The sequence below is a fragment of the Sardina pilchardus genome, chromosome 4 (assembly GCF_963854185.1).
Source record: "Sardina pilchardus chromosome 4, fSarPil1.1, whole genome shotgun sequence".
Lineage (NCBI taxonomy): Eukaryota > Metazoa > Chordata > Actinopteri > Clupeiformes > Clupeidae > Sardina > Sardina pilchardus.
Window position 1 is genome coordinate 12,271,321 of NC_084997.1, and position 21,764 is coordinate 12,293,084.

Sequence of the window (21,764 nt, forward strand, 5' to 3'; positions counted from 1 at the left end):
ACTGGTGGAAAATGCATAAACTAGCGGCTTTAACCACACAGTCACACTGCCAGAGCTGTGAAATATAGGTGTCTAAAAAATCTTACACTGAAAGATGCCATTCGCACCTCCTTACATAATTCATATCTGCAGAGATAGGGATGGTTCACGCTGTTCCTGAGTTTCTTGAATTTCCCCTTGGGGATCAATAAAGTATCTATCTATCTATCTATCTATCTACATAATGTTTACTAGCACAGAGCCATACAATAAAATCCCTCTGTAGTTCATGTTTTAAATAATCGTCTTTAATTTTCATGTATGATGTATATTTCTTGTAACATCATATGCATTTATGCAATAAACAACACACTCCTGTGTTATAAGAGATTGGACACAGATTGTCTCAAATTCAAAAGTTTGGAAGTGATATATTTTTTGATCATCCAATCCATTTTAAATCCATCATTGTTAATTTTATGCAATACATGTGTGTATTGATGCCTTAGCTTTGTACAGTTTAAACCTTACAAGACGGTCGAGGCACAGAGAGAGGTGAGGGAGATGAGATGGAGGCTCAGACAGACAGGCAGGCTCCAGGGGCCGTTTGTGGGGATGAGGCCTTTCAACTCAAGGGCCCAACAACAACACTCGGCTGCAGTGCGGTGAACCTCCATCACCCCCAACACAAAGCATGTTTTCCACACAAGCCCCCAAAGGATACAACCCTTCAACCCCCCCTTGGCTTTGGGCTCAGCCCCCCCCCCCCTCCCACACACACACACACACACACACACTTAAGCCGACCCACAACCCTACTATTCCCTAGGATCTAAACGTACAGAGCAACTTCCATGTCAGCTTCCACCATGAGATGCAGCAGGATTTGTATGTCAGAGCAACTACAGTATAAACAATCCTGACTAACATAAAGAACTGTAGAAGGCCAGCATGCTTCGCTTCACACTTTTAACCCCCAAAAGGTCAAGTGTGGAAATACTTAAGGGTAAGCACGACAAGCTTGGCTTCTCATTTCTCTGTAAACACTTTCTGACGTCTCACCCAAAAACATGCGTGCATACAATGTTTCCTCGTTTGACAAACACTTGACCGCAAACACTTCACAAGGCCAATGCTTTGCAGATTGACATTGTCATATGCACAACACATGATACTCTCTGCGCTGTTTTGGGGGGGAGAATGGGAGCCTGGTCATAATCTCACTTTCCAGTGCTGTGGCGCATTACATAGCTGTACACGCTGTCTTCGCTAGAGAAGCCTTGCTTTTGCTGTGGGGGCAGCGGACGTTTCCTTTTTTTTTTTTCTCCCCCCTTTCTGACAGCTGTTTTGACTTACACTGTGGCAGCAAACAGCAGACGGATCCCTTAATTGTGGTGGTCACAGTGCAGCTTTCGTGGGTCCAAGCAGAGCGAGTGGGAGTCGGACCGGGATTACGGCTGGCACGCAGCGCTGGTATGATGGATGGTGTGTGCGGAGTGAGATGAGATAGAACCGGCCACGAGTGCCATTCAGCGCTAATGACACACAGTGTCCATCTAAATTAATCCGCCTTCTGCTTTATCATGCTCTGTGGCGCTTATTATTTACCCCCGTCAGTTTTTTTTGGGATTATACATTAAAAAGAGAGTCACACTTCAGAGAATGAGAGAGTGATGGAGCTAAATATATGGGAAAGTGCTTTTCTTATTTGAAAAACATCATAAATTAGCGTTGTATGGAAAAGTTGAAGAGATCATATTTGATGCAGTTGCCTGTGTCCAACCCTTCAGTGGGTCAGTTCAACATTCAACAGGTGTCTATAGCTTCTCTGGGATAAGAAAAGCTAAATTCGATACACGCAAAAATGCCTGAGATAACAAATTGATCTGATCTACTGATTATCATGAATTCTGCTGTCTGTTGTAACCGCTTACTTTACACTAGCAAAGGGTGCACACTGCACACATTAATGGAAGTCTTTAACAAACCAACTTCAGAAGAATGTTTAATAAAAGAGTGAGTTTCCGACAGGAGCCTGACAGTCGAGGATAGGCCAGTGTGGTCGATCTGCAGCTGCTTTCTGTTACCCGCTTGAAAGGCCGACGTGTCTTATGTGTGCAAATTTAAGAAAGGGCATAAAGCGTGATAATCTGTATTTGGAACACGCCGCTACGGCTCCGCTACATCTCTTTTCGACCATACAGGGGAAAACATGTGCACTTGAGGAACTCTGTACCCCTCCTCCCTTTCACCTCTATCTTTTACTTCTCCCCACAACCTAAATAACGAGCCGACGAACCGAGACTGTAAGGATTTAATCTAATTTCTTTGAGTCTTTGAGTTTATACTTTTATACTTTCATAATAAACTCAAACGAACAAGATCTCAGGCCGGAAGAATGCGTGCAGAGGACCATTGTTTTCCCAGGCCGCCGCCGAGATTGTGTGTGGAGCTGCAATCTGATCTGCGGTATTTGCTCTACCTTGGTGAATTAGCTGTAGTCCCCAGGAACGCACAGGAACTTTTCAACCTCTTCGCCATACCAGTCCAGGTCCACTCGCTCAACTTTGGGAGTCTGTTTTGAGGGTAGGGGGGGTGGGGCTGGGGCTGGGAGTGGATGGTGGTGGATGGGGAGCAAAAAAAAAAAAACCTTGTCCGCTCATGAATTTGGTCCCTTGTGTCTTGCTGTAAACGTCAAGGGGTATTTATCAGGCTGCTATTCGTGATCCACTGCAGATGTCATGTCGCTCTATCCGATGGGATTTTAAGTGCAGCCTGAGATGTCACTGGCTATAAACAAAAGATAGCCAGCGCCTCATTTCCTTCTCATAGTCCAGAGCCCCGCAAAGCTCCTGCCAGAAATCCGCTCTTCCCATGAAGTCCTCCCAGCAGGCAAATATCAAAGCCTGTCCAGGGGGAAGGCAGTTGGAGGAGGAGGGGGTGGGGGGTTCTGGGGGGTATAAGGGGGTTTTGAGGGGCATGTGGGGGACAGGACACCTCTTGGACCCCTACAAGGCAGATCAAGGGGAAGCGGACCTTTACCGAAACAAGACGGGGACAAAGGACAGCGCTTGGGTCAGGAAAACAACAAACAAGCAGAATACCACCCAGAGCCTGAGAGTGGACGGGTCTCTCCCGCTGACCTTACAGACCATCCATCACACACTTGTCAGACTCTCTCTGGAAGTTATCATACTCTCCACAGCAAGTGTGAACTCCAAGATAAACAACCTCCTCCACCACCACACACACACAAACACACACTTTACGGAGGAAGTTTATGAGACCAAGTTAGTGGTGACAACTCCAAAGTACCTGTTGCACAGCTGTTTCCCCTGCGCCAGTTGCCGCTTTTTTATTTTTTCGAGACCTGCCTGAAATAATGGGCCGGGGCAATGAACCATAGCACAATGTTCTGCCCTTAATGGCGCTGTAACCACAACAGACGCCGAGTGTTTCATCTAACGGCTCTCCGCTCTACGCCTGGCTTCCATGCCGCTGAAACTCAATGCATCTGATAGCAGAGAGCGAGAGAGGATAGAGAAAGAGAGAGGGAGAGAGAGAGGGAGAAAGAGAGAGAGAGAGAGAGAAAGAATGCAGTCCGGGGAGTTCACATTCATCCCCACATGTCATCCAGCTGTCTAAAATCACGCCAAAAAGAGAAGGAAACAAAACACACACACACACACACACACACACACACAAGCGACTGGCGCCCCTTGCTTTGTGTAAACAGTCCTGAACACACAGGTGTCAGGTGGCATCAGGAGCGACACGCACACGCACAGGTAAGACAAAAACACACACGCGTGCGGGGGACAGCCAAAGGACACATCCGTCGCAGACACACACACACACACACAGGGCTCTACACCTCCACCTTGGCCCAGCTCCTGCAGGAGTCCCTCCAAAAGAAACCCCACGCTCCCTCGCAGGTGAGACGAAGGTAAGCGCGGCAAAAGGCAAAAACAGCACATCAAGCGCCAGGCACGGCTTGACGAGCGCCGGCGTCCATTTTGGCTCCGGTTTCCGCACAGCTCTTACCTGAAGATGGGTCTGTGGAGCAGCTTCCTCTTGATAGTGACATACTCGTCCATTTAAAGGGCAGGGTGGGGGGGGGAGGAGGAGGAGGAGGCCGCGGACGGACGCTGCTCAGACGCAGGGCTCTCTGGATGGGTGGGTGTCCCCGGCTGCTCCTTACATTGCAATGTGTGCTGGAGTGGAGCTCTGCCTCTCCCTCGCTCTTTCCCTCTGTCTCTTGCTCCCTCTCTCCGTCCCCTTCTCTATGTTTCTCTCTCTCTCTCTCCCCCCTCTCTCTCTCTCGCTGTCTCTCTTTCACTTTCTCCTCACTCACAGGCCAGTGGAAAAGGCCATAGAGGCCACAGCAGAGTAGCGCGGCTCCGCAGGGAAAGTGAGAGAGGGATTGAGAGAGAGGGAGGGAGGGAGGGAGGGAGAAAGAGAGAGAGAGAGAGAGAGAGAGGGGGAGAGGGTAAGGGGGAGAGCTGGGAAGAGAGGGGAGAGAAAGTGAGAAAGAGAGCGAGAAAGGCAGATAGAGGGGAGCTGCTCCACAGGGACAGGGAGAGGAGGAGGAGGAGAAGAAGAGAGGAGAGAGCAAGGGGGGCTCCTCACAAACACACACACACGCACACACACTTACACACACACACTTTCTCTCTCACGCACTCACGCAAACAAGCACCGGAGCATGCGCGCATGTCCACACATACACACACACACACACAATCACACACATGCTCTAACAGAGCCACTCTCCTGCTGGGGTGAACTCTGCGCTGTCCGTTGAGAGAAAGAGAAGAGACAGAAAGAGAGTGAGAGAGAGAAAGAGAGAGAGCAGAAAGAGAGAAAGAGAGGAAAGAGAGAGAGAGAGACGAGAAGCAGCGGCAACAGCAGCGATGGTGGCAGAAGAAACAGCAGCAGCAGCAGCAGCGGCAGCCTCGTGGTGCTTCAGCTCAGGCAGAGCAGCGCTTCCCAATCTCCCTCCTCCCTCCCTCCCTCCCTCCCTCCTCCCTTCTTCCTTCCCTCCTTCCCTCGCTTCCCTTCTCATTCTCTTCCTTTATCTCACTCTCTTGTGCATTCACTCCCTCAGTTCTCCATCATCGCACGCACATAGAGAGAGCACAGCAAAAAAAAAACTTTTCTCTGCACCCAATAAGTCATTGTGTGTGTGTATCTGTGTGTGACCAGCAGCCCCGTCCCTGCCCCTTTTCAGACACACACACACACACACACACACACACACACACACACACACACACACACACACACACACACACAGACACACACAGACACACACACACTTTCTTTTTCCAGAGAGGTTGTTAGGCAAATAGTGTGTGCATGGATTAATGAAGATGGATAGGGGCTGGTTGGGGAGGCTGGCCCTGCGTCAGGAGATGGTAATTATTTCACAATCTGGCTTTCATACAGCACCAATGATGTGTGCACACGGCTGGTCACCGCCGAGATCTTGGCAGCACGAGCACTTGGGTAGGTGGGGTGGGGTGGGGTGGGTTGGGAGCGTGGCTTAAAGCTAAAGGGGATGGGAGCATGAGGGGTGTGTGTGTGTGTGTGTGTGTGTGGGGGGGGTGGGTCCTTTAATCAACAGGAGATCTTGATTCCCGCTGAGGAGAAGCAGCACACGCTCTCACCCCTGCTGGCCGGTCAGCCGGTAAACAGGCTTACGCCACAGAACAGAGAGCAGGGGTCAGGGGTCAACCACCCCACTGCCCGCCCACCAGAATTCCTTTTCCCCAAACGACTGACGCTCATCCCAAGAGAGGTGAGGCACAGCGGAGACCAAGGACCAACCAAAATCACTCATGCCATTTGCCATCACAAGCCCCCTGTGCATGTGTATGTGTGCATTTGTGTGTGTGTGTGTGTGTGCGTGTGTGTGTGTGTGTGTGTGTGTGTGTGTGTGCGCGTGTGTGTGCCATGAACCAGACCAGAAGTGCGCAGTATCGCGTGCTCTCTGCCGAATGGCACACTCAGCGTGAGCCGTGTTTTAAGCAAAGCATGTTAATGTCACTTTCAATCACGCTTCCAGCCAACAGCTTGTATTACTCTCGGCATGAGGTTATGATCTTGTGGGACCCGAAACACGATTTATGACCTCGGCAAAGAAGTACAACTTTGTGACAAAGTATAATTTAATATGGACAAACACGGCAATAAAGGCCGCATTACCACTGATGCATGTCAAGACTTTGTCAGTTGTCTCTAAACCTCCTCGGTCGAGCTAATGTGTCTTGGCAGAAGGGCGCATTCCAAAAATCCCCCCTCGTTAAGGGGTGAATCAGGTGCTTACTGCTGATACAGAGCACTCCACCTCAGCTTGCATTCCCCTGCGGTGCCTTTGACGCAAGTTGGAGGATTTCAATCTCCTTGCAGACGTCTTAATAGGTAACTCGAGCCCTGTTTTAACCAAATGCTTTTAATTTCCATTTTTTTTCCCCACTGGAAAACCAACTATCGAAAAACTATCGACGTGCAATAACAAACATACAGAAATAAAAAGAAAATATCATTCGCTGCTCCTGCAAGGCTGGTTAGGGTTCAGTTGCCCGTGGAAACACTCGCAGAGAAAAAATAAAAAATAAAAAATGAAAGGCTCAAGAAAGAGGCGTGCGCGCACACACACACACACACACACATACGGTGGGGAGAGAGAAGACAAGAAACAACAGTGTCCAAATATGGCATCGACCAAAATCAGACTCTGCCACACCAAGTCGTTTGTGCTGTTTGCGAACACAGAGCCCACTCTCATCTGGCCCATCTGGGAATGGGGTGGGAATGGGGTGGAATGGGGTGGGGGACAAGAAACAAGTGTTTATGCAGAAAGGGCTCGCCGAGTTCCCTTTGGCTTTGCGGTGTTACAACGGCATTGTGTCCAGAAAGGAGCTTGTAAAGAACACTTCTCTATGCTGTTTCCCACATCAAAGGCTGGAAAATATGTATTGGCAGTGGCAAAAATAATGACTTACGCAAGCTTTTAAGTTAAAAAGCAGAGACCCTTTGAAACGCTCGACGGGCAGCGCACAACTTTGATGAAATGTGTAATGCTCCATCTTTATGGAGGTGTTATTTCGTAGGCGGCTCATCGCCCCGAGTCCTCCATCAAGTCTGATTTTTCAACAGTGGGCTTAACGCTATGTGAGATCTGCTTACAGTGACAGGGTAATCAACTGAAGGAATGTGAAAAGTGAGCCTGCCCTGGGTCATTTACAGCATGTACACAGTGTTGGGAAATAAACCCTGATTGCTTCTGTCCTGTCTCAGGATATGGAAATTATGTTCCTGGGAACTGAACTGGTGACTCACCAGCTATGAATCCAGTCAGGAAAGGGAAAAAAAAAACAATGACCAAGACACTCAGAGGTAGGATGCTCCGTCACCTATAGCAGAACATCAATTCTATTTATTTTTTCAAAAAAGAAACATTTGAACAATTCAGCCACTATCAAAAGGAACTATCTAGAAATGTACAGTAAGTAACTGTTTTGTACCGCCCCTGGGCTTTCTCTTTCATGGCATCCTTCTGTTAGAAACAGCAGCTGGAGAATTTAACCAAGATATATTTGATTCTGCTTTTCTTTTGTTATGGCTAAGATTATCAATTTCGATTTCAATTTGATCGAAGGTTAACTGAGGACAATCACTCTATTGTGCAGCGGTACCCTTCAAAAAAGAGAGAAGAGGAACACTTGCCCCAAAAACCTTTCAACAACGCAGCTGTGATGGTGAGCCTCTCCACAGAGAGAGGCCTGGTGCCAAATCAGGGCCTAATCTAGCCCAGTGTCAGGTGCCATCTCATTAGCCTGCCAGATACAGTATGTCTCCCTGCAATCATGCCGGGGCATTCAGGGGAGACAGGCTGGCCTATGTTAGGCCTATTTGAAGTCTCCGTTTCCAATAACAAATCCGGACAATGTATTTCCTTGGAAAGCTGTCTGTCCCTGTGGAGGATGTCCAGTCTCAGCCCAGACCATCTCTCTTTCTCTCTCCATCTCTCTTTCTCTCTCCATCTCTCTCTCTCTCTCCATCTCTCTGGGTTCACTTCATTGCTCTATTACTATTGGCCAAAGTGCCCAGAATCCACAGCTATATTTGGAAGTCATTAAGATCGCTTTACCGTGCATTTTTCCAGCAGTTCTCAAGAGAACCGCGATGTCCTTTATTGCTTGCTTCCCCAAAGGCATTACTTTGACTTCTCAGGCCATTAGAAGTGAGAGAAAAGTCATAATATGTTCAGATTACATGAGGATCTTGGCACGGAGCAACAGGTTGCAACCCACTGTCAAATAATAAAACAGTTGAGCTGATCTGTTGATTAAAAAAAAAAACCTCTGTCCTTGATCACATTTTCCAAAATAAGCTGTGGAGCCAAATAACATTACGATACAAAAGCAGAATCTTCGCACACACACACTCTCTCTCTCTCTCTCTCTCTCTCTCTCTCTCTCTCTTTCTCTCTCTCAAAAATGTGGCCTTGTTTCATCAGATCGCAATCAAATTAATGAAGTCTGCAATTGGCCGACATTATTTTCTGTTCTGCTCCACGTTCTGACATGACAAGCATTTCCACAACAAACGCAACGCTGAGTCCCCCCCCGCCCCCCCCAGACTCAGCCGTCTGAATCAAAACAGTGCGCCGCCTGTTTGTATGCAAATAGGGGCACGCCAGAGAGCAGGATCGAGTCCGCTGTGGCAATGGCACAAATGCAGCACACACGCCTAATTAGCACATTAATGCTAACATGCTGCTAATTATCCTGTCGACATTCTATTAGGACGGAGCACTGGCAAGCCCCCGGGGTGGACGACGGGGGGGGTTGGAGGGTGGGGTGTGTGGAGGGGGGGGGGAGCATGAGTCAAGGGGCCAGGGGAGCTGCATAGAACATCACTCCTGACAATACGGCGCTCTCACTCTCCGCACGTGATGCAAACGCTGAGGCAACGATGAAATCAGAACAATGAAAACAGAGCACAAATTACATTTTGAACGACGAAAAAAAAATGATGCGCAGGCATAAAGTGGTGAGGCCTAAAAAGGAGATTTCATTTAAATTACAAGAAAGATGAAAAGGTTATTTTACTCTCCAGTGCCTTACACCTCGCAAAAAAAACAACTCTGTGCTTTTATTAGAAATTCTGCAAAGTGCATAATTCAAGTCTGATAACATGCCATAACATATCTTGTTTTATAGCAGGACTGGCTGGAAGTAAATAACCTCCAAAATGCTTAATTCATGGCACAGTAAACCCGAGGGTAAAACAAGAGAATGGAAAATCGTAATATTCCGATAAAAATACAAATCCCTGCGAATCTGCAGAGCATCAGTCCGAAGGTAAAACGAGTCGTAAAATATGTCTTCAAGAGGTGCTCTTGTCTGCGAGGACTGCTTGCCGAGTTCAAGCTCCAAAAAACACGCCAGCGAAATAGTGCCTTTCTGTGGTCTGGTTTTTGCGAGTATAAATCAGCGTTTTGTTGCCCCCCCTGTAATGGGCTCCAGTCCCCGCGCAGGACGGGGGCCATGGCAGCGGTCAGCCCAGCGCAGGCCCGGGTGTGTGACATTTAGACGCCTGCTGAAGTATCCCTGGGCCTGGAGTTCCTCCGCTTGACAGGAGGGGCAGGAAACGCTTCAGTGCGCTGCATTTAGCTTCACATTTTCAAAAATTATGTCATGGAAAGAGGGGAAAAAAGGGGGAACTTTATCCTCTTACTCTCTCTCTCTCTCTCTCTCTTACTTGTTCTTTCTCTCTCTCTCTCTCTCACTTTCTCTCTCTCTCTTTCTTTCTCTCTCTCTCTCCTTTGCTATTGGAGTTTGATAGTGCGTTACTCACACAGTGAAGGTTGAGGACTGATTCTGTCAGTTTAAAAAAAATGCTTTAGAGAGAGTTTAGTCTAACGGGCGGCTTCACGTCCCCTCCTTGCCGCCAGGCCGAATTTACTTCAACATCAAGATATGTCCGTCCTCTTGACCCTTGGACAGAGTCAATGATGGCCGTCTTTTGCCTGTTTTTCAGAAGGGTTTCTGTTTCGTCCCTGAGTCCTGTAGAGGGCCGCATGGTCAGCTGCTGCTGCTATAGCAACCGTCTCAAAGGCACCCAGTGGGTCCACCATTCGCAAGATGAATGAAGGTGGAGAGAGTAGATTGTATCAGTTCACTTTTACACTCTGTGTGTATACATATACTGTACGTGAAATGTCACCACGGATAACACACACACGCACAAACACATGCACGCACACACACACACACACACACACACACAAACACGCACACACAAATAAACATATGCATATCAAACATGCATTATACATGCATTGAAGTATTTAGTTGAAGTAGCATTACTTTGAAGAGTAAGAATAAATATGCAACCTTTTCCTGTGAAAACATCGACAGTCTTTAACGTACACAATCTAAATATGACAAGTGGTGAGTGTGTGCTTTTCTTGATACACACTGCACACACTTGTGTGATGTCCACAAAGAGGGGCTAGATTTGGTTATTTTCTGAAGCCATTAAAACCTCGACATACAATCACTTTGAATGTGTGTGTGGGGTGGGGGAGTGTGTGTGTGTGTGTGTGTTGGGGGGGTGAGCAGGTAATTGCATTGCAACACTTTCATTTTCTGGTAAAATTGTTTGTCGGAGAACATTGGCTCAGGGCTCTGATACAATCAAAGAGGAGCGCCGACGTCTCAGGTTTGTCTCCCCACATTGGGGGATCGTAAACACAACATAATAGAAATGGAAATGACAGGCAAAGAGAGATAAATCCAATTTCACACAAGCAGGGCCAAAGCAGTCACTTAATGTCACCTCCAGGATATAGCCACAGCAACCACGCTGGGATGGACCTGAAGTCCATTCTGGCCTGTGTTGTGCTATAGCCCTCCACTGTTTCGGGCTTTATCCTTGTCCCAGACACAGGGATCAGGGAGAGGACGTACAGATTCAAAACAAGTCTGTTGTGCTCTCCCTTTCACGGTCACAACACATGGTCTTCCTTGGTCATTTATCTGTTCTTCGTCCATCCTTCAATTCCTTGTTGGGAATCAATAAAGTATCAATCTATCTATCTATCTATCTATCTATCTATCTATCATCATAAACCGTATACTGTAGGTATGGCGGCTCGAGGAAAATCATCTCTCTGTGTTGAGAGGAGTTCATAGTGGAGGACTGGGGGTGGGGAGGGATGGATTTATGAAAGTATGTTCTGAACCTCTAATTCTCAGAAATAGCCAATTGAAAGCAATATCCGCCGTTGGTCCGATGTGGAATTTCCGGATTTCCACAGATATAACGTGTGCCTTCGAGGCTGGCTCGCGCAAGACAGTGTATTACAAATGAACAATCCTCTCATAAAAACGCCTTTGTGGATTTGGACAGGAAACCTGCAAATGCATGCCATTATCAAATGGCAGGTCCAGCATTGTTTATGACGATGGCCTATTCATTAACACCCACTGCTTATTATGGAGCTTGAAACAAATACAAATATGTGTAGAGGAGAGAGAGAGAGAGAGAGAGAGAGAGAGAGAAAGAGAGAGAGAGAGAGGATAGAGTCAGGGGGAGAGAGGAGCTAGAGAGAGAGAGCAAGCATGAGGCAGTGAGGGACAGAGAGAGAGAGAGAGAGAGAGAGCGCAGTTGCCAGGAGACGCCACTGAGGCATATCTTGTCTCCTGGGAAATAATGTCCAGGGGAGTTTGGCTGGAGCCTTGCCAAGAGTAAGTGGACGGCTGTCTGCTAAAAAGCAACGCTGTTGCACTGACAGCTGCACACTCCACCTCGACTACAGGCACCCCGTGCTGCACAAGGCAAACTGTACACCCCCTCGACGTGCAAAACACATGACGCCTTAAAACGCTAAACCGCACGAGTGGCATTACACGAACACTCGCAATCACTGGAGCTGAAGCAGACAAGGAATGTCCATCAGCCGTCATGTGGATTAGAGCTCGCTGCCGTGAAGCCACGTTGCCCGACGAGCTTGCCTCGCGATTCGCGGGGTCCAAGCCCCGGCAGCAGACAAGCTGTCTATGATGCAAGGGAGCGTGCTCCGTGCCTCCTGCTCTTGCTGAGCCGAACCCCGGACCGGGGGCGTCAGAGTGACAGCGTTAACATGGCCCAGAAGGTTAGGATTAAACGTGAGCTTTGTTCCCCTCCAAAAGTCTGTTTACAGCATCGCGTCATCTGTCATGAGTCGACTCGAGAAAAGAAAGGCCAGAAATACGCTATGACAGAACAATGAGGGGGGATTTTGAAAACAACATTAAAGCATTAAAAAAGTTTGCTTAGCGCAAGAGGTGCACAGGATTCATTTCCTGCACAACAACATCCCCCTCGCCGTATACCGTTGTTTCCTGAGGAAAATTAAAAAAAGAAAAAACGTATTTTTTCGCTCGCAGCCAGCCACGGCTCGAAGCACTTAAGTTTTTAAAAATGGAGGCGGGGAGAGAGTTGCTTCCACACGTTATACACAGAAGGCATTAATGTTGCATAAATCCATCCCGGCAGCGCAGCGGAGAACATGGCGAGCTTAACAAGTCGGTGCTCTGGCTTTTGTTCTTCTCCGGCGAAGTGGAGGCTGGTGCCTGTTCGTTCGGCGTGCGCGCGAAGGCACGGCTTCACTGAGCCTTAACGGGGGTTTGAAGGCACACATGGGGAAGCTCCTGTAAACGCTTTATCAGGGCCCTGAGAGGCGCTGTTGAATGGGGGCCTCTAGTGGAAAAAGAACTTACCTTCATGTTCCTCTGCTCCATCTGGATCCTAACAACAGCGGAGAGCTGTCCATATGCTTTTCAATGGTGAGGTGAGGACACAGTATCCTTGGTGTGATGATAAGAGGAGAGGCTTTAGAGGATACACTGTTGTTACTGAAAGGCTCTGTGCTACTGAAATACAGTGGGACAGAGGACAAGAGTGGGTTGGCTTGAGCTACAGTATACAGGCGTTTAACGGTGGCTTGTAAAAAGGAAGACTTACATGAGCACACGGGGATGTATGACAGCCCGGACCATTAGTGCAATTGAAGATGGAAAAAGAAAAGTGTTTTTCCAAAGTCCGAGTGAGACTCCCTGAAACATGTCCGTTCACACCCGCAGATGAAAGCTGGCTAGGTGTCACCGACGAGCGCACTTCAAAGAGCCACTTAGTGTGTGCGGAAGAGGTGTCATAATTCTCCGCTATTAATCACATTAACCTGTGGTAAACCTCCATAATGGCAAAACACAGCGTCACATGAATCACCAACCAAATATAACCACCTCTCTCACTCTCTCTCTCTCTCACTCTCTCTTTCTCTCTTCCTTTCTCATTCACTCCCACTCTCTCGTTCTCTCTCCATCTAACACTCTGTCTGTTGGCCCAGGCTTTGGGGCTGGATCGGGGCTGAGTCTGGGCCTGAGTCGGTCGCCATCTGGGGACGTATGTACGCGGGTTCAACAGCACTGTCGCCGCTGAGTACTGAAACACAAACATGGCGACTGGTGTTCCTGTTGCACGCAGCGGTGTGGTGCGGTGTGGTGTGGTGTGGTGCGGTGTGGTGCGGTGTGATGCGGTGTGGTGTGGTGTGGTGTGGTGCGGTGCGGTGTGGTGCGGTGTGTGTGTCCCTCAGATCTGAGGCTGTGTGACTGGCAGCGCGGCACAGCGCTCCAACTTAGATGAGAGGCCATTGTTGCAGAGCACCTCTTAACACCGCTGTGTTACATAAATGGCAGATTCCCGCAGCAGGAGAGAGAGAGAGAGAGAGAGCAGGTAGGGCGAGAGGGAAAGGAAGAGCAAGAGGGGGGATGTGTCAGAGACAGGGAGAGAAAGAGAGAAAGAGAGAGAGAGAGTGTGTGAGAGAGAGAGAGAGAGAGACTGCAGCAGGGGCAGTTTGTGTGGGCGCAGGTGAGGGCCACTTCATGGCACCTCAACTCCATGCTCCATGTTAGAGAATGTGGCTGAAAAGCAACGGCAGCAGAGCCCTCACAGGAGAGGGAGAGGAAGAGAGGAAGAGGGAGACAATGACAGAGAGAGAGAGAGAGAGAGAGAGAGAGAGAGAGAGAGAAATAGAGGGGGAGACAGAGAATACATTTGGATTCATACAGAGGGAGAACGCCTACATTTGGATATTTACAATCTGAGCATCAGCATTCCCATGCACACACACACACACAGAGCACTGAGGCAGAAGTACAGGTGCAGAGTTAAAGCTGCTGCAAAGAGGCAACAAGACAAAGAATGTATTTGGTATACAGTGTACAGTATAGTGTTCTCACACACACACACACACACACACACACACACACACACACACACACACACACACACACACACACACACACACACACACACACACACACACACACACACACGCACACACACCTCAGGTGCAAAACCAGCAGACCCCATACATTCATCCTTACCCTATCCCCACAGAATTGCATGCGTTTCTGTGAATCCTGCTGACATAGCCTGCTTTACGTCCTCTGTGCACTTTTATCCTCCCCATATTCACCGATAGGCAAAACACAGCCGCTAATGAAACACCACATTTATTGACGTTCGAGCGGGAGATCAATACCGCCGGGGAGGGCTGAGTGGCTTAATGAAAAGCTTCCAGGTGAATTAAACTGTGACTAAAAACCGAAGCTAAAACTCGACACTCTGACACCACAAGCTCTGCGGGGGCCCCCCACCGACGCACTCGCGTCTTTGTCTCATCTGCGTTTCGCCTCTAAATAATGCAGCGTGCACCTTTTCTCTCCGCGCGACATTCGTGTCGGCAAATTAGGGCATGTTTGACTGAGCATACGAAAAGAGACGGCGGAGAGGAGAGAGGAGAGAGGAGAGAGAGGAGCGGAAGACGAGGGCTTACCTTTGAGAGGTGCTTTTGTACTTCTGCCTGCAGAAAAAAAAAAGAAAACACAAAATTGGCATGCGTTAGAGAGACGGGAACAGAAAAATGAAAGTCAAGGACAGAGAGAACACTTCACATGAGAGGAGGTATCTGCTGAAGGGTGTTATTACGGTTGCATTGTCAACTGTCTGTGAAGGGCATTCGGTTTGATGGTGTGGTCCAGAAGATAGTGTTGCAGTTCATGCAGATGTAAACAACAACAGGCCAAGGAAGTTTTTTTTTTCTCGCAAAACCGAGTGATGAAATTGTACAAAAGGAGAAGAATATACGCAACCTTTCTCATAGACCTACGCTGACTAACTTGTGCTTTGACTGATGCTACTGAGATGAGTTACCCCTGTATTTGATGGTTCTACGGTACAGCGTTTAAAAGATGTCTCTCCAGCATATGCATTTGATATGAAAATGAGACGCCCACCTTCGGCTTTCGTTTCGAGGGTGTTTGGACCCATGTTGGCGTGAACTGCGTAGGCGTTCTAGCCATTTTTCACACATACAAAAAAAAGCTTCAATATCTATACATCCACTTACAGGGCCACACTTACAGTAGAGTATGGGTAAAACTTTTCAGCTGAAGAGACCATAAGGGTTCAGCAGCTGTGTGCATGTAGGAGGGAGGACTTTTTCCGGATCATTCCATGGTAAAAAAAACAAGGAGAGAAGAAAAATCATTTTTAAAAAAAGTCCCTCCTGCCTCTTCCTCAGCTGTTGGCCCTGGCGGGGTTATGACATAGCACCAACCGGCACCAACCGGCACCAACCGGCTCCACCGCGCGCTTCCACGGGTGTGAAAGCCCCACTGAGAGAGAGGCGTGCAGCTATCACCCGGCGCAGGAGTTCACACATCCACCCAGATCATCTCCGAGAGCGTGAATCATCCCTCCCGCCGCCGTTCAGCGACTCATCTGCTAAAGAGTGGCAGACTTTTACACTCTCTCAGAAATAAAAAAAAAAACCTACATGCACATATCTGTCAGAATTGGCTCACAATACGGACTGGCTTGGTGTGCAATGGGCTTACTTACTCACACAGAGGATGAGCTGGACGGTGTAATACAGTATTGTATTGCAGTTACATCATAGTAGATGGAATTGTCCATGCTCTTCTGACATTTTTTTCTATAATTGTTCCATCAATAACAGTGTGATCCCTTTCAAAGGCATAATTTCAAATTTAAAGACACCGATGTCCCTTTGTTAAATCAGTAACCATCCCAATTGTCACAGAGGTAATTGCAAGTGCATATTCACACTCGCTGCCTGTCCCTGCCACCGTAAAGGACTATTTAGTATTTGAACACATTGAATAGCAGAGTAACAGGGGGCTTGGAATACAATTCATGAAATTAGATATGTATTCTATGTTCCTAGCACCAGTGTGTTCTATTACCAGTGATTGATTACAATAGTGTGCAAGTGTAGTTGTTTAAAGTGTCTAATGAAGCACTAATGAAGCACTAATGTGTTTCCTCGTCTCCTCCTAGAGGGGCACTTGATTCTTTCTGCTTCCTTTTTAGAACCTTTCATCTCTTAATTTCAGAGTAAATGACATTTGAAGGATATGTTTACATTTTGGCTTTATGTACTACACAATCGGTAAGATAACTGGAGAGAGCGTACCACTCTTATTACCTTCCAATCCATTTCCAAGTTCTGCTGAGAGAATACGGACACTAAGCACATCCAGTGTGACCTCCACCATGAAATGAAGCCCGCAACAAAACTGTTTCCCCTCCCATGAATGATCAACGGCAGAAGAATGTGAATTATTGTATCATCTGCCAGGGAAGTTAGACCAAGTACACAATACACAATCATTCAAATTCAACTCACACCTGAGAGTCTTCACATAAAAGGTGTAATTTGTGAAGGGGCTGGAAGGGGGAGGGCTGGCAGGGGGGGGGCAGGGGGGGGCACAACAACAAAAGTTGTAATGATGAGAGCAACTGGAGGAGGGAGACTGCACATAATTGCCTTTTCATGCACAGCTGCATGATGAGGCACTCAGCGAGTAAGCAGGTGAATAGGTGAGCGTGTGAGTGATGGAATGGATGAATAAGTGAGTGTGTTTATGCACAGCAAAATAGAGAGATGGGAGGGTGAGAAACAAGTGACCGAGTGAATGACATTAGGGCATACATTATAAGTGATCGTAACAATGAGTGAGTGAGTAAATGAGTGAGTGAGTGAGTAAATGAGTAAGTGAATGAACGAGTGAGTGAGTGTTTGAGTAAATGAGTGAGTGAATAACTGAGTGAGTGAGTGAGTGAGTGAGTGAGTGTGTGTGTGAGTGAGTGTTTGAGTAAGTGAGTGAGTGAGTGAGTGAGTGAGTGAATAAATGAGTGAGTGAGTGAGTGAGTGTGTGTGTGAGTAAGCAGGGAAATCACAGTAAGTAAGAGACCAAGTGAGAGAGTGAATCATATCTGAGTGAGTGAGGGCCAGATGTACTAACGTTTTGCGCCCATTTCAGGCGTAACGTGCGCGTATAAACATGGGGAGGATATGTACAGACAGGCCGCAATGAGGGAAACGCGCAGACTGCCTGCCGTGGGAGCTGAAAATGGCTATTTGCGCTTTTCCATGTCATGCATATTAATTCCTGGGCGGATCAGCTGAAAATGGGTGTAACGCGCAAGTACAGGGGAGGAGAGGTGCTAATAGCGATTGATTAAGTATTCCGCCAGATGTATGAAAACAGCGCACGTCTATTTTGCGTTGAAAAACTTCCGCCTTCTGAAAGCAGGTGTAATCCAGATTGCGGTTAAATGCGTCTATTAGAAAAACTTTTAGAGACAGCTGAATCAATATTCAGAGCATCCGTTTTCTTCATTGTACTATGTCCAAAGCAACCTTAACTTTTGTTTGCCTCTCTAAAATCGTATTTTCTCTTTCACGACATAGCCTACACTTCCCAATCTGTTAGACTAGGCATTAAATCATATCCCAAGTCTACGTGCAGTAAATAGTTCAAGTATTTTTTTAAGTGGATTTGTAGAACTACTAGGCCTACTCTGTCTGTCGCTGCTCGTTGACATCTCTTTGTATCATGTATGATCGCTAAACTTTGATTCTTTTTAATGTTGCAATATTCAACTGCGCTCGTTGTTCAGCGCTGCATGCGCTAATGGCGTGTTACAGGGGGCGGGAATGGGCGGCACTGAACGCAGTTAACGTAATGAAGTGATAGCTTAGTAAATTCCACGCAATATAGCAAAGCACAGCGTTCGTACTCTGCGCATACAAAAACTCGCTATTAGCGCGGTCTTAGTACATCTGGCCCTGAGTGTGTTAGTGAGTGAGTGAGTGAGTGAGTGTGTGTGTGTGAGTGAGTGTTTGAGTAAGTGAGTGAGTGAGTGAGTGAATAAATGAGTGAGTGAGTGAGTGAGTGTGTGTGTGAGTAAGCAGGGGAACGAGTAAGGGAAATCACAGTAAGTAAGAGACCAAGTGAGAGAGTGAATCATATCTGAGTGAGTGAGTGAGTGAGTGAATGAGACAGAAATGTTTTCTTGTGCCTTTGATATGTTTGTTCAGCAGCATTAGCATGTGGGTGTGTATGTGTGTGTATGTGCCTCTCTCTCTGTGTGACTGCATGTGTGTGTGCCTGTGTGTGTGTGTGTGTGTGTGTGTGTGTGTGTGTGTGTGTGTGTGTGTGTGTGTGTGTGTGTGTAAGAGAGAGAGAGATACTCCAGTGTGACTATGCTCTGCATGACTCCCGGGCTCCGCACCAGTGCTCAGCAGGGAGGCATGAATGAGCAAATGTGACCCTGCACTTCACACACACACACACACACACACACACACACACGCACACACACGCTCGCACACGCACAAACGTGCGCACACACACACACACACACACACACACACACGCAAACATGCACACACAAAATCTTACATATTCCTCTCTAGTCCACGCTCCACAAATCCCACTGATTGGGGCCACTACAGTTCACCCTTTTTTAGGGGAAGTTCTTTCTGCCTCTTACTTGCCAGCTGGAGCCGCAATCACACACACACACACACACACACACACACACACACACACACACACACACACACACAAACACTCACTTATACAGACATGTATACCCATGCACAGCCAGCTCTGGCTGTCCACATAAAGACCCCCCGTATCCCCCACCCACCCGCCGCCCTCCGTCCCAACCCTCCATCAGCTGCCCCGTGGGCCCGGGCGAGGGATGGCACTCATGACAGCACACTCCCATGCCCCATTAGCGCCCGCTCTGCCCGCGGGTGGACGGGGCGCGGGTCGGTGGTCTGTGATTTAAGCGGCTGAGAGTGCGCCAGAAGAAGTTCAGGGGGTTGCTGTTGGTGTGTCTCTGTCTGTGTGTGTGTGTGTGTGTGTGTGTGTGTGTCGGGGGGGCATCCGATGTGCCATAGAGCTCATTAAACTCCGGGGTGTTTATGAGAGTGCATTCCATCAGGCCACTCCTGGGTTCCCTGTGCAGCAGGAGGACTGGCGACAGAGAGCTGCTCTACAGGGCTTCAGTGGCATGTGGGACGCCTGCATGAGTACCACTCAACACACACAGGAAGAGGGAGTGAGAGGCTGGGAGATGGTGTGTGTGTGACAGTCTTTTTTTTTGAGGAAAGATTATTTGTTTTAATGCGTCAATGAGAAAGTGTGTGGCAACGCTGACAGACCGTAGATACTGTACTTCCTCCATACCAACAATGTCAACAGTTCAAGCCACATAACTAACTCTATTAGAAACAGGCTTCTTTTAATAAATGTATCTGTCATCTGTGCAGCTAACATTTCTAGAGAAGAGTGCAGATTCCAGGGTAAGATACTGTACAGATGGTGAGATGAATAGACCCAGTGGGCACATCAAAACAACACAAGTCCTTAGATGATCCAAGTGGATCCCTAGCTAGACTGAGCTTTTGATATACCAAAATACAAAATCCATATAAAACGGTTTTGGATTGAGCACAAGGCTAATCTGCCAAAAAGAGAGGAATAATAACAATAATGAGAAATCCCCACAAGGTATTTCAGGTCAAAAGAATGCATCACAAGCACACTATGTCCTCATGCATGAGAGCATGTTTATTGTTGACCGGAAAAACAAAATAAAATGAATTGAAAACAACGGACATCCATACAAGTGATGGATGCTTGTGAACCAAAAGGGTGAAAGTGAACTGGGAGATGAAAGAGAGTTGTGAAGCTGACGAGAGTTATCAAGCCTGACTTGGCTGATCATCATCTGTCAACACTGTTTTGTTCCTCGGCTCAAGTGGATGGAAATCCATTGTGCGACTAACACAGCAGCTTCACACACACACACACACACACACACACAGTCCTAAGTCACTGTATCCAGTCACACACACACACACACACACACACACACACACACACACGTGGAAGACACTGTTATGATGCAAATCTCCAAGAGAGAAAAAACAATCCCCCTCCCCCACCAAATAAACAAAAAATAACAACAAACAAAACAACAAATGAACAACAAAACTTACATTCCTTTGAGCCGCATCCACATTTTCTCGGTTTGCTCATTTTTGGGACACTTTATGGAGTTGTTGTCCAGCCCGTCTAGGGGTTCGCAGTCGCCGAGCAGGGCGTCCATGGCGTGAGTCCGCGACCGTTTCAGCAGGTGTCGGGTAGCGCATCGACACCGGGGCGCAACGCCGGTCCTCAGATCATGGCAGTTGCCGCGGGTTACCGGGCGCCGAGAGAGAGAGCCGCGTCCCTGGGTGTTAGAGCGAAGCAGAGCCCCCGTGGTCTGGGCGAAGAGCGGCGGAAAGCTCCGGAGAGACAGAGCGAGCGCACGACAGAGCGAGAGAAAGAACGAGGGAGAGAGGGAGGTGGGGTGCTCTCTCTCTCTCTGGATCTGATATTGTTTGTTGCGGCGGCGAACGCGGATAGCACTCTCTCTCTCCTCCACCTCTGCCTCTCTCTTTTCTCTCTCACTGTCAGCTCTCTCTTGCTTTGTGCTTCTTCACTCCGTTCTCTCTCCCCCTTCCTCTCTCACACACACACTCTCTCTCTTTCTCTCTCTCTCTCACACACACACTTCCTCCCTCTCTCTCTTTCTCTCTCTATCACTCAAGGGTAGGTTGGAAGCGGCAGCGGCAGTTCCAACAATACCAACAGTAGCTGGAGTGTCTGTGTCTCCCTTGTCACTCTCTTCCTGCTACAGAAATCCTTTCTTGGCTTACCTCACCGTGCAGCGTATCTCTCCATCCTATCCTATCCTATCTCTCTCGATCTCTGACTCCCTCCCTGCAGTCTACTCCTCCTCTCACTCTCTTTCTCTCTCTCTCTCTCTCTCTAGGCAGCTCTCTCTCTATGTCTCTCACTCATTCTCTGTCTCTCTCTCTCTCTCTGTTTCTCTTACTGGGCTGCTGCTGTGTGGCGATGGCTTGAGCTCTCTCTCCTCAGCGTACCGTGAGTGTTCATAATCTGTTCATAATAACGCAGGTGGTGGGTTTATATAGCTCTGCCAACTGCCAATACACCACCACCAAGTCTGCCCCCTCTAACGCGTATACTCTCCACACACACACACACACACACAGACACACGCGCGCGCTCTCCCACAGATACAGAAGCTACACTCCCACAGAACCCCCCCCCCCCCCTTTCCACACACACACACACACACACACCTAAACGCACCGACACCAGCCGGTCAGAGAGCGAGCGGCACCTGCGAGCGTCGCCGGCACGGTTCCCAAAAGTGGACGGCACCGTCAGCTCTGACAGCGACCCACGAGAGAGGTGAGACAGATGGCATCTGACACCGCCACGGCGACGAGGTAGATAACGATGAAGAGGACGAGGATGAGGAGGATGCCA

The 21,764-nt window shown here is 48.1% G+C and overlaps 1 protein-coding gene across 2 annotated transcripts in view; it reads right to left on the reverse strand.

The window, feature by feature from the left end:
• Window positions 1–20,774, reverse strand: part of pde1a (phosphodiesterase 1A, calmodulin-dependent) — a 48,838-nt gene extending 28,064 nt beyond the window's left edge. The window contains exons 1-2 of one of the 2 annotated variants that reach the window (XM_062534191.1): window positions 20,423–20,774; window positions 14,876–14,902 (exon numbers count right to left, since the gene is read on the reverse strand). In XM_062534191.1, the coding sequence (XP_062390175.1) occupies window positions 14,876–14,902; window positions 20,423–20,532 (137 nt within the window). In that variant the 5' untranslated portion in view covers window positions 20,533–20,774. Of the gene's footprint in view, window positions 1–4,023; window positions 4,321–14,875; window positions 14,903–20,422 lie in introns of those variants that run through there. The other variant, XM_062534192.1, reaches the window with a different exon arrangement.
• Window positions 20,775–21,764: the final 990 nt, after the last annotated feature.